A 13,504-nucleotide genomic window follows, 5' to 3' on the forward strand; every position below is an offset into this window, starting at 1 on the left:
TCTCATCTGCATCTGCATTTGCTCTGTTGGTGATGTGTTTTGATTGAAGTATGAGAAGGAAATCTGGCCTCACACAAATACAATATGTAGTTGGAAAACCTTGATGATTCTTCTTTGATACTACACCATAACTCCACTGCACTTTTGTGAGGAGAGAATGAGAATGAAAAAGGCAAATAACATCTTGGCATTATTACAAAAATCGTTTTGACCCCGTGGGCCCCTGAGAAAAGGTCTCTGGGAACACTTACAAACCCTGACTACACTGAGAGCCCATCTTACAGAACAAGACTGAGTAGTATAGTTTCGCAAGAAAATGTTGTAATCACCGAATGACAGTTTTATTAATCTGTATTGACAAACAGCTGGGAAGGGGCTTAGGTGCTTTTCCTGCTGGTTACTTGATCTTTCTGTATAAAAGACGCCCTGGAACCCCAGAAGATTAGCTTGTTGCTTTGTAAATGTGGAATTGGCAGGCTACTGGGTTTTGTTAAGTATGTGTGATTATAAAAATAAGTTATTCAAAAAATTGAGACTACAGAAATGAAACAAAGTAAAACACTATCCTCAAGTTGCAACACTTCATCACACATTGTCAGTCATCTGGTGTATTTCCTTTGGGTTTCACTTGTTTTGTTTTTAAATATTCACAAAGTTATGTGAATTTTTAAAATGTAGTTGTAATTATACTGTCTACAGTTTTATATCCTGCTTTTTTTACTTAATGTAATCTTTGTGAATATTTTAAATAATTGTAATATATCACATTAGTTTCTGCTTTCCTATAGTGAAATGTTTTTATTTCCTGTTTTTTTGCTAAAGCTGCTGTGAGCATTGTTCATAAAATGGTTTACATATTTTTGTGTAATTTTTTAGTACAAGTTTTAAATAGAAGTGTGTGAAGTTTTAGATGTATATTGATACTATATCCTAGTTAGATTTTTCTTTTACTTTTTATTATGGACAATTTTAACCGCAAAAGTAGAGAAGATAGTGCAGTAATCCTCAGTGTACCCATCCTCTAGTTTCAGGTACCATCAACTTGCTGTGTTCTTGTATTTTCGTTTCTTTTCTTTCCTTAAACTTAGAAAAAAAATTATTAGCATGTTTTAAGGCAAATTCCAGATGTGTAAATTCATCTGTAGTCTTTTAGTTTGTATCTCTTATACAGATAAGACCTTTAAAAATAAACAGGAACAGCACCTTGATTACACTCAACAAAATTAATAATCATTCTATAATATTCTTTATTACCTAGGCAACATTGTTTTTCCAGTCATAAATGTTGTTTTAAATTTAGTTTATTTGAATCCAAATCCAGATGCAGTCCTCACATTACATAAGGTTATTTTTGTTAAAGCTTTTTTATTTTGTAGCTATAAAAATCTCTCCCATTTTTTCATGAGTTAGATTTGTTATAGAATTGAGGTCATCTGTCTTGTAGAATGCCCCACATTTTGGATTTAGCTAATGACTTTGTGTTGGTATTATTTAACATGCATCGCCCCAGAATTTCCTTTAAATTGGGAGTTAGGTCTAGAGGTTTAATTAAATGCAGGTTCTTTTTTTGGCAAGAATACTTAATAGATGGTACTCTGTCTCATCAAGAAGAATGTAATACCTAGGTGTTGCACTTTTTGTGATAAAATTGAAAGGTGGCTTCAGTCAGTGTCCATCTGACCCACCCATTATAAAATCCCCGTCAGCTCTTCACTTACTTCCAGCGGGCATCAGTGATCTTGCCTTTGTTATTTCATTAGAAGTTGCAATATTTTGATTTTCTGATTCTCTCATTCACTCTCCATCTATTGCTTGTGGTTCCTGTATAGAGAACAGCTTGCCCTGATCAGCTGCTTGTTTATACTGAAACAGAATCATGGAGGAAAGGCAGACTAATGATTGTTTCCCTTTAGGGGTCTTCAGAAAAATGCGTTGGTGTCGTAACAGCCTCCAGAGGTGACCCATGTGGTGGTGGTGGTGGTGGTGGTTTGAACTATTGTGGATTTTTATATGTTTGTATCCATTCGTTCTGTCTGCTACTCTCACCTTCCATGTTGGCCATTGGGAAGTCCCTCCCTTCCTTTCCTGTTGTTCCTGTGACATGACCACAGGAGTCTTTGGTAGCTTCCTCACTTTCACGGTGTGATGTCACAGATTCATCTCAAATTGACCAATGTTCTACAAGATAACTTGGGAAGTGTAGATGAAAGATGAGGAAAGACTAAGGAGCTGTCGGTTTAGAGGAGACTAAAGAGAAGCGACAGCCAAATGCAGTGTGGGATCCTGGATTGGATCATGGAATGGAAAGAGGACATTAGTAGAAAAACTAGTGAAAGCCAGGAAAAGCTATAGTTTAGTTTAAAAAGTTACATTTCCAATTTTAAAAGTATACAGATTTTACTTAGCTTATTTGATTTTATGTTTGTATCTTCTTTTATGCTGAAAATCTGAGTACCTAATGTTAGTGTGATTCTTACGTTTTCTGTTATAGTATGTGTGTGTGTATATAGTGTATGAAAGAAGGGAGTTTCGAAATAATACCAACATTTACTGTAAAGAACAAGCCAACTGGATGCATTTTAAGATTTCTAGATGAATTTTTAGGATCTTATGTGCAAATAATATCTTTTAAAATCACTTAGAATAGTTCTTCTGAATAGGTATGCCACAGACTTGATATACAGTTAAGTTTATTTGAGATTGAGTTATATTTTTAAGGATTGCTTTGAGTGTCCAGAAAGATCTTAATAAATGTTTAGTTATGAAACAAACGTTTCTGGTATATGTGAAAAGAATTCTTTAGAAATAGATCTAAGTAAACTGTACTCTCCCAAGTATTTAATAAGATTGATAAAACATTTTTTAGGCATAGCTCTGACAGTTTGAGATTAAAAATGTACTGCCAGCACGGAGACCACCAGATAGGCAGGAGGGCCTTTTGATTTCAGCTCTCTTTGCTCTTCATGTGAAGAGAGATGAAATCAAATCAGGAAAATAACTCTCTTGTCCAGCTCATTAAAGCTTTGTGAAGGCTGCCTCCGAACACTATCGAGTTTTCAAAGAACTCTGTCTTAGGCCAGGAAATACTTTGCTTTGGCAGTAGTTTTTTTTTTCCCCTCGCATATTTCTCTTTACAACCTAGAGAGCTGCTTTTTGGGCATGCCAGGAAGCAGTAGTTTATATAGTTTGTCTCAAAATAGTTTTGGTCTCTTGAACAAGTAATGCAAAACTTACTTTGTTATTTATTGGAACTATTGTCAGTACTTGCATCATCATACTTTAAATCTCATTTTAGATTCGGACGTTTGATAATAAAGTCTAATTTTAATGTTTTGTATCTTTTGTAGTGCTTAGATGAATATCAGTAACTCCTGTTGGCAGACTTTCCATTTGTAGGATTTTTTTTAAAAAACTGTACATTTGTAAGGTCAGTAATTAAGAGACATAGTAGTATGATGTAAAGATTACCTGTTTGTGGATAGGATGTGTGGGTCAGATCAGGACCACTGATTCTGTTGTACTAAGATACTGCCATGGTCACCTTTTTAACCTTTTATTATAGAACATTTCAAACATACAAAAGTAGACCGGATTGTATCATGAGTCCCCATACCCCTTTCCCAGGAGGAACAATTGTGAACCCCTACATCTGTCCCACCTATTATTTTGAGGGAAATTCCAGATATCGTGTTATTTCCCCTATAAATATTTTAGTATGCAGCTCTAAATGGCAGGCCCTGTTTTTTTGTTAAACATAACCACAACATCATTATCACATGTAAGAAAATACAGTAATTCTTTAATACCATCAAATATTCCATCAGTATTAATTCCCTGATCATCTTTTGTTTTAGTTTGTTTGAATCAAATAAAGACGTATAGGGGCTGGCCCAGTGGTACAGCGGTTAAATTTGCACGTTCCACTTTGGCGGCCCAGTGTTCGCAGGTTTGGATCCTGGGTACGGACATGGCACCACTTGGCAAGCCATGCTGTAGCAGGGGTCCCACAAATAAAGTGGAGGAAGATGGGCATGGATGTTAGCTCAGAGCCAGTCTTCCTCAAAAAATTAATTAATTAATTAATTTTTAAAAAGCTGTATAAACCAGGTAAGGCCATAGTTTGGCCAGCATGTGTCTCTTGTCTCCTTTTGTGTTGAATAAGCCAGGCTGTATGTCTAGTGATTGCCCACTTTGCAGAACCCCGTGGTGCTCCTCTGGGCTTGTGTTTGCTATAAGTGTGTACTAAGATCACATCCTGGATTTGTTGTTTGGTTTTGCAAGACCACTTCCTATCTGGTGGCATTGCCGTTTCCATCAGGAGGTATGTAATTTCTGACTGTCTGAGAAAACATAGTATATGTGATAAAGGATTCTTCTACTTCATTTTTTCCCTTTTGGCTATCATATCTTGTTTTCTGCCATTCTTTTCTTTGAGAATCTTAAAAATCTACAAGTTAATAGTAGTACAAGCATCTACAGTACCACCTTCTGTGATTTGTCAGTCTGAGTGTCATTCTACATCTTTATTTTCTGGATTTGATGGTTTTGTGAGAATTGATGTTGGTTTCTATTACAATGTAATAACATATTTGTCATTCATCTTACATTTTGGAAAACATTGACCTGTGTGAAAGTGACTTAATTTGTTTCAAGTATTTCTTCTCTATTAGTTTCTGTTTCCAAACCTGTCTTCAGCATTTTAGTGATGTTGTCCTTTTGTGATTGATGATAGACTTGACAATTGGAGGAGATCAGATTATTTCTTTAGCAAAGGCTTTGAGAATTTATCATAAGCAGGTTATTGAGAATAGGGAGCACCATCATAGAAACTAAAAATCTACGTTCCTACCTAGTGAGACAAAAATAGTTAACTTTTAAATTTCTTTATGTAGCACTTGGATACGGTGTGTTTCAGAAGAGCCTGAAAAAGATAACTGGATTAAATTGAGTTCTTTCCCTCGTGGTGAAGCAGCGTAGCTTGCAGTGAACAGAGGGAGTGCCTGAAGTCAGGCCGGAGTGTCCGGGAACCCCAGTTCTGACGCTTGTAATATGAAATCATGAAAACTGTCGTCCTTGCTGAACCAGAGTTACTTCTTAAGCCGTTTGGGAAAAGCAAATGAGATATTCTATGTAAAGTTCAGTGTCTAGCTGTTGAGTTGAGCAAATGCTTTGCAGAGGTTCCTTTGCAGTGCTATACCACTGTATTCAGATTGTTTTCAGTTTCTGTGGTTCAGGATTGTACAGGGCTTCCTTTTTAACTAGTTACTGTTTATTTCTCCTGATAACTGTTGTCCTGGAACAAGATGAAATTAATGGGACTGGTCAAAAGTACATATATAAATTTGGGATTTATCAAATCCCCAGTTGGAGTTGTATTAGTTATGTAATTTTCTGTTTTTAAAAAATGAGTTTCTGGGCATAAATGGGTTTCTCTGTGTTAGCACATGGTTTCTGAGTCTTACAGTGTTATCATGGTCACCAAATTAGTGTAAAGAAGAAATTTACTTATTGAAAAAACAAGTATTTCTTAGGTAAGTAAGGTGTAAATTATGGGCAGATTTCTTTAAACTAGTTAGACTCCAGAGGAATAAACACGTGTCTTGGAAAACTTGAGGATTTTGAGACTTCTTAGTAATTTTACTTTAAGAATCAGTTATATTCTGCACTTCAAGTTACCAATTTACTGTCTTTGTCGCTTTACAGCATCCTCCGGTTAACATTAAACTTCTCCCAGTGGAGCCACAAAGTAAACAGCTCATGACTTCTGATCAGGACGCTAAGGTCGTGGCTGAACCTCAGGGCCAGCGAGTCCAGGAAGGGAAAGACGGCGCTCATCTGGTAAGTGTGCGTCTGAGGCCAGGATTGGCTCGGTGAACCTCTCTTCTCTCCTTCTGGTGACAGATTCGACATTGGACTTAATAAATAGATCAAAATAATGACACTTGCATATCCTATGAACTAAATATAGGTGCTATATTCTGAATAAATTTATGGGTGGCTTAGTAGAGGAAACTGTGAGTACCAGGTCATGGAGAAAACAAACAGCAGTTATAGCTCTAGATGCTTAAAGCTTTGGGTTTTAGATCACCAAGAAACATGCAGTGATTTATAAATACTTTAGTAACAGTAGAGCTGTTGTGGTATATATTTAAAGAGTTAATTAGGACTATATCATAAGTTTTTCATTTTGAGTACTTTCATTTATTGTAAGAGTTTATCATGTCAAGCAGTATATTTAAAGTTCCTAAATGGCTTTGGAAAATGTAGATTTTTGTAATTTTCCCCATTGACTATAATTTTCCCCATAAGACTATAAGAATTTTACTTATGGTGTTCAGTCAGAGTTTCAAAATATTTTATATTTCAAGGCTGCTACATCAGTCTGGTCTGAATATCTCGCTGGATTTCTTTGTCATGTAAAAATGTGCTTTTCTTAGTGGCTTTTGTTTTGCTAAATGACAAATATAGTTTGAAAATATGTTTCTTTACGTTGCAGTGATGGTGTGTTTGATGTTTTCAATTTTACAGATGAATGGTCCCATATCTCAAAGCACTTCTCAGACAAGTTCCATCCCAGCTTTGAGTCAGGTAATTCAGGTCTGAGATTAATCACAGCCAAGGCTCACAGATGTCTCCTTATTTTAATGTAAAAAAATTAGAAAATGTTGATGTTTCCCAAAAAGGGCTGGGAGGACTGAGCTGGGTACAGTAGACGTCAGTACTGCATGTCCTCTCCTGGCTTCTGTGTGTGGTATGCGTCTGGTTCCACGGATGGCGGTGTGCCTGGTGTGTTAATTTAAGGTCAGATATTCATCACAGTGTTTTTAATGGTTCATTGATTATCTGTTGTCTGTCTATGATTAGCTTTACGTTTTGATAGCCTGTGTTCTTTAAAGCACACAAGTCATAGTAAGCATTTACTAAGCAAATTAGTTTCACATTTTAGTTGAGATTAATGAAAGAATAAGGAGATAGAGACCATTGGTTTTTAAAGCCTGCTTTGTACCATTGTTCATGCGAATGGCAGGTGCATTTGGAGCCACTGCAAATTTAGCTTGGCAGTCTTCTAAGTGATCTTCTAAACCTCACAAAATTTAAAAAGTAAACCTTTTTTTATTAAAGTAAAATTTTAAAGTAATCTTACAAAATTTATAGTAAACCTTATCTATTCCCTCAGATTATAAGCAGTTAATGTAGAAATTAAAGGAGGGGATTGGATTGTTGATCTACTTTAATAAGGTAGAATTTTAAAAAGTGAAAGACTTCTCCAAACTGTTGTATTTTATTGTTGTTATTCAATTAAGTATGTATTTTTTTGTATATTGTATTTTACGTTGATATTTTTAAAAATGAATTTTATAATATTTTAAGTAAAACCCAAATATAAGACCTCTAGTAGTCCAAGAGGGAAATTATACAGAAATCATTGAGAGATTTTAAAAAAGTTGGGGGGGGGGACACAAATCTCCCTCTTCCCCATGGTTGATTTGCAGTCCAACATAACTTTCAAATGTCTTTAAAACCTTTTGCAAGACATAAAACTAGATTTTGGATTCTATGTGGTTTTTAAGAATTATTTTGTGAGATTTGAGATAATGCTTATCTAGAAAAGAAGTGAAACACCTGAGCCAGAATTCAGTATTTCATTTCTGTGGAGAAATAATTTGCAACTAGTATTGCCTACACGTGCTTTCTAAGAGTCGTTTTTTTTAAGAGTTAACATCCTATAACAGAGTATCATCTGGTGAGTTCTTGGTCCAGGCCTGCTAATCAGTACCCCTGGTGTCCCTTGGGCAGATCACATCTCTGATAACAGGTTTTATAAAATGTGGATATACTATTTAACATTTTTACAGGGTTTTGCACTCTTTAGGTTTTCATAGGATCATTAAATACTAGAGCTGGAAGGTACCGTAAGAGACCATCTGGGCTCACAACATGTGTCATTTAAAACTTTATTTGAAACTAACTTAAGCATCCTTACAGAAAATAAAAGTCTTGTTAAAGTGTACACACATTTTTGTGTAGTTGTAATCAATATATACGTATTTTAACTCATTTTTTCCCACATAGCATGCTTTCGCCTATATGTCATCTTGTACTTGCCCTGTAGTATTTTCTTTATTTTGATATGCCTTTATTTCTTTAGCCATTTGGTTTTGGGGGGCATTTAAAGTGTTTATTTTTTTCCTGCTATTATAAATGGCATTGCTCTGAACATTTTTCTGACTGGCATTACTCATGGCGCAGCTAAGTGTGTGGACAGCTTACTTTGTTTAGTGGCTCTGAGTGTTGATGCTCAGTAGTCAGCAGTTGTTAGGATTGGTAAGTGAGTATGCTTAGCAGTCTGGTTTAGGAACCAGTCTCTCTAAGGTCTAGTCTTCCCCCAAGGGTGGATGCAGTGTGAGTAGGAGGAGAGTCACCATAGAGATGTCCAAATGTTTGAATAATTCAGGAGCAGTTTGCATTTATCCAGTGATACATCAGTCATATTTATTATACAGCTCCCTGCCCCCCCAAAAGAAACTTAGTGAGTAATAACTATTTACAAGCCTCGCCAATCAGTGAGCACCAAAAAGTGATCTTAACTAGAGGAAACTGAGACCTGAACAGGCTTAAGTAATTTCCCCCAAGATTACTCAACTAGAAAGTGGCAGAACCAGTATTTGAACCCAGCAACTTGCCTTCAGAGTCCAAACTCAAGATGAGATACTTCATCTTTGGCATCTGTTATTTCATTTAAAAGGAGAAACAACAAACAGAAAATAATACCAAAACCAAAACCCAGCTCTTGTCAGCCATTTGCTGACGATTTGCATTGTCGCCTAGTGGTTGAAATTAATTTGGGATAAAGCTGGAGGATTTTAGGTGAGGAATAGTATGACACATTATAGGAACATTATTTTGACCTCATTATATTAAGAGAATGGATTGTAACGAGTCAAGAATGGAAGCAAAGAAATGAAATTTAGAAACTATCAGGTAATGAAGGTGAGAAATGATTGTGGCTTAGACTAGGATTGAGTGAATTTCAAATTGATTTTGGAGGTGGATTTAACCACACCTTTTTGTAGATTGGTTGTAGAGATTGGGGCGAGGGAAAGATAAATCAAGCATAGCTGAGCAACTTGATGGATGATGGTTTCATTTATTTTGAGATGGAAAACAATGGAGAAGTAAAGGTTTGGGGAGGGACTGTCCACCTGGTAGAAATTCAGGCAAGCAGCGAAGTGGGCGGGTGGGACCCATTGGACCTCAGTGGAGAGGTTAGAGCCTGGGATGTAAATCTGAAATAAAGAAATAGATGTTTTTCTGTATTTATTATGTAGAAAAGACTATTAAAACTACTGTTATATATGGGGATTAGGGGTAAGCAGTTAAAAAGTAACTGAGTTACCATTTAGTATAAAATTTTTTTCCCCTCTGTAACTTTCTGCCCACCATTAAGGTTTTTATATCCTTCAAGAGCATTCTCAGCTATAACTGATATCTTCATTGATTCATCTTTTTCCTAGTCACCTGTAATACTTCCTATATGTATATTGATTAAAATTTATTTAAGAAATTATATTCTATGTTATTTTTCTGAATGTTTCAAATTATAAGTTTTATCTTGGGAGTTTTTTTTTTTTTTTTTTTTTTTTTTTTTTTGGCTTAATGCAAACATTTATGTTTAAAATATATATCTGTATACATAGCGCCTATGGACATTATCATAGAAAATAAGCAAACAAATCACACAGAAATTAAGATGAGGAGTTGATTAGACCTAAAGGATTAAAATGAAAAATCTTGATTTTCCTTTATCATACTCTAAATTAATTAATTGATATTTTTACTATCTAAACTTCTCTCTCTCTCAAACAGCAAAGTGGAACGAAGATCACAATTGATTAAATTGTACTCTTTAAGTCCATTTTTTAATTCAACAAAGAGATCTTAAGCATCCGTCTTAAGTGAGTTGGCACCGTTAAACATTGGGAGTTTGTGAACAAGGCAGTGTTGTGCCTGACTCCTGTACTTCATTTACAGTCGTAGAAATAGATAAGAAATTCCCCCAAATTTAGATGGTTAGTAAGTCTGAAGACGTGGAAGGGATTTTGCTAGGTGACAACATGGTAATTCACTTTATTCTAGGGATTTGGGGAAATATCTTGGGAGTTTTAAGACCCATAAGGGCAGGAACTATGTAATGTAGCTCATTGATAATTCTCTGCAAGGCATACTTTACTTAAATTGGAAAGAAGTTTCATTAATATCAACATGGTATAATTGATAGTTTAGTCATTCATCCTAAAAACTTTATATATATCATATATATGTGATTTTATATATATTCTATGTATATGTATATGTATGTATATGTATGTGTATATATACATTTTATATATATCATGTATATTATATATATATATATGTATCTTTGTGGTTACCATGGGGATTACATATAACATCCAAAAGTTATAATTATCTAATTTAAATTGATGCCTGCTTAACCTCAGGAGCACGCAAAAGCTCTACTCCTATAAAGTTCTCCACCCCTGGTGTCACAAATTACATCTTTATTATTTTGTGTGCAATAACGTAGGTTTATAATTATTTTTATGCATTTGCCTTTTAAATCCTGTAGAAAACAAAAAAGTGAAGCTGTAAATAAAAATTTGAATGCTGGCTTTTATAATTGTATATTTACCTTTATCAGAGAGTTTTATTTCTTCATACAGCTTTGAGTTACTGTCTCATGTCCTTTCATTTCAACTTGAAAGCCTCCCTTTAGCATTTCTTGCAGGACAGATCTAGCAGTAATGAGCTCCTTCAGCTTTTGTTTATCTTGGAATGTCTTAATTTCTCCTTCATTTTTGAAAGACAGTTTTGCTAGATAAAGAATTCCCAATTGACAGTTTTTTCTTAGAGTGTTTAACTATACCATCCCACCACCTTCTAGCCTGCAGGGTTTCTAATGATAAATTGGCTGATATTCTTATTGAGGATCTCGTGTACTTGACAGTCATTTTTTTCTTAGACCTTTCAAGATTTTTTTTTGTCTTTTGACAGTTTGATTATGATGTGTCTTCGTGTCTGTTTCTTTGGGTGTATCGTACTTGAGTTTGTTGAGCTCTTAGATTTGTAAATGCATGTATTTCATCAAATTTGGGAAGTTTTCGGCCATTATCTCTTCAAAGATTCTTTTTTCCCCTTCCTCTCTTCTTCTGGGCCTCCCATAATGTATATATTGGTCTACTTGATGATGTCCCGTAAGTCCATTAGTCTCTGTTCACTTTTCTCTGTTCTTTTTCCTTCTTCGCTGACTCAATAATTTCAGTAGTCCTATCTTCAAATTTGCCGATTCTTTCTTCTACCTGTCCAAGTCTGTTTTTGAACCTCTCTAGTGAATTTTTCAATTCAGTTATTGTGCTTTTCAGCCCCAGATTATTTCTCTTTGATTCTTGTTTATAATTCCCGTCTCTTCATTGATATTCTGTTCGTATATCATGTTCCTGGTTAACTTCAGTTTCTGTCCATGTTTTCCTTAGCTCTTTGAGCATATTTAAGATGATTGTTTTAAAGTCTTTGTCTAGTAAGTCCCATGTCTGAGCTTTCTCATGGACTAATTTGGTTCATTTGAATGAGCCGTATTTTCCTGTTTCTTTGTATGCCTTGTGATTTTTTTTGTTGTTTTTGAAAGTTTGGCATTTGATTATAATGTAACTCTGGAAATCAGATTCTCTTCTTACCCAAGGTTTGTTATTTGTTGATATTGTTGAAGGCTCTAGTAGTCTCAATATTTTGAGACTTTTCCAAACTATTTTTGTAAAGACTGTTCCTTGTCATATGTGTTCACTGAAGTCTCTTCCTTTAGCTTATGTTCAGCTAATGTTTTGACAGAGATTTCCTTGAATGCCACAAACTGAAATAGACAGTCAGCCAAAAAAACCCCCAAAGAACAAGAGAGAGTACCACTGCCTCTCCCAGTCTTTGTAGACTGGCTGTTTGCTGGGGTAGTCCCTTGCCGATTGGCTCAGCTTGCTCGGAGACCAGAGATCAGCCTGAGGTGAAAGCCTAACGTCTTCTGAAGACTTTTTTGAGCATACATCTTGCCTGGATGTGGCTTTCTGAATTCCCCACATACTTGGCTGCTTTTGAATATCCTGATTTCCCAGAGTTTTACCCCAGCTTCTTCTCTGGTCTTTAGATGGTTCTTGCATGTCTCCACCTGTCATCTCTGCCCCAGGTGTGTGTGGGTCTGTAGCTCCCTTCTAGCTTTTATGAGCACTGCCTACCGCTTTTCTCTTTGTGTTCTGAGCTCTGTGAGATCAGATGAGTGAGTCAGTCCTTCAGGTAACCTCCAGCTAGGACAGAACAGATGTACATACTAATTTGCAAGTGCTGTATACTCTGCTCCCTCTGGTTCCAGGAGGGGATCTGGGACTTGGGCTGCTGCCACCTCAGACCAAGACCACACCATGCCACAGAACGTTCCTGCCACATGGAGGGCAGCTGTTTCTTGATTGTGTTTTCTTAGTTGCTGTAAACCTATAATTGTTTTTTAAGAGCTCCTACAGAGTTGGTTCAGAAACTTCTGGTTGTTTTCTTGATATTGCTGTGGGAGAGGAGAGTTTGGAGCTTCCGAGTTCATCATTTTGCTTGACTTATCATAAAGTTTAAATGAAAACATTTTCTGGATTGTCTTTGTTGATTTAAATTGTTCTTCTAATAATATAGAAATACTGATAAGTTCTTAATGCATGTGCATGTAATTCTTATACAAATATAAAACATGACTGCCCAAACCTATAAAATGCAAATTAATGACATTCATTTAGTCTAGTGGGTAATGTTTTGCTGAAACTCAAGCTGCTTCACCAAGTACTTGAGGTACTAGTTACTCAGAATTTCTTTACATTTGCCACAACCTAAACTGCTGAATGCCATGTGAATGATTTTCTACTACTTTTGCCACTTTATTTCTGTGGCACACCTTCGTGTCACCTGGCCCTCACTGGGCATGAATGAATTTATGACATTTTAAATCCAACTCTTTTTCAGTAGATTAGGTCAATTTAAGTATTGTCACATGGTACCACTGCACTCTTAAATCTATTTGCAGGCGTGGGCTGGTTATCTTTAAAATTTTGTGTTTGCGTCTTTTAATTCTCTCAGAAAGCTTGCAGATTCCCAGGGCACCACAAACCCCAGTTTGAGATAGTTGATGGTACAGACACTAAGACTTGCTGTTAGGATGATTTCCTAGAGGCGTGGGGAGCAACCAGCATGTGGGGTAGGAGACAGTTATTTTGCGGAATTGAGAGGGATGGCCTTAAAAAGGATGTGAGATTTGGTCAGTGGGAAGACCTGATAAATGGCTCAAGCAAAGACAGACTATGCTGGAGTTGGTCAGTTGGGTGTGTTTGGGATGAAATAGAGAAGATAAGGAGGATGGTATTTTAGAATGAGAGGCAGTTATGGTGGTGGGCTGGGGTAGGGTATGAGGACTTTGAAGTGA

The 13,504-nt window shown here is 36.0% G+C and overlaps 1 protein-coding gene across 24 annotated transcripts in view; it reads left to right on the forward strand.

The window, feature by feature from the left end:
• The window catches only part of LARP4B (La ribonucleoprotein 4B), a 91,538-nt gene that overhangs the window by 21,748 nt on the left and 56,286 nt on the right, over positions 1-13,504 (forward strand). For 19 of the 24 annotated variants that reach the window (XM_070254664.1, XM_070254670.1, XM_070254675.1 and 16 more), the window contains 2 exon segments: positions 5,704-5,838; positions 6,529-6,588. In XM_070254664.1, the coding sequence (XP_070110765.1) occupies positions 5,758-5,838; positions 6,529-6,588 (141 nt within the window). In that variant the 5' untranslated portion in view covers positions 5,704-5,757. 24 annotated transcript variants of the gene reach the window in all.

The sequence above is a fragment of the Equus caballus genome, chromosome 29 (assembly GCF_041296265.1).
Source record: "Equus caballus isolate H_3958 breed thoroughbred chromosome 29, TB-T2T, whole genome shotgun sequence".
NCBI classification, from domain to species: domain Eukaryota; kingdom Metazoa; phylum Chordata; class Mammalia; order Perissodactyla; family Equidae; genus Equus; species Equus caballus.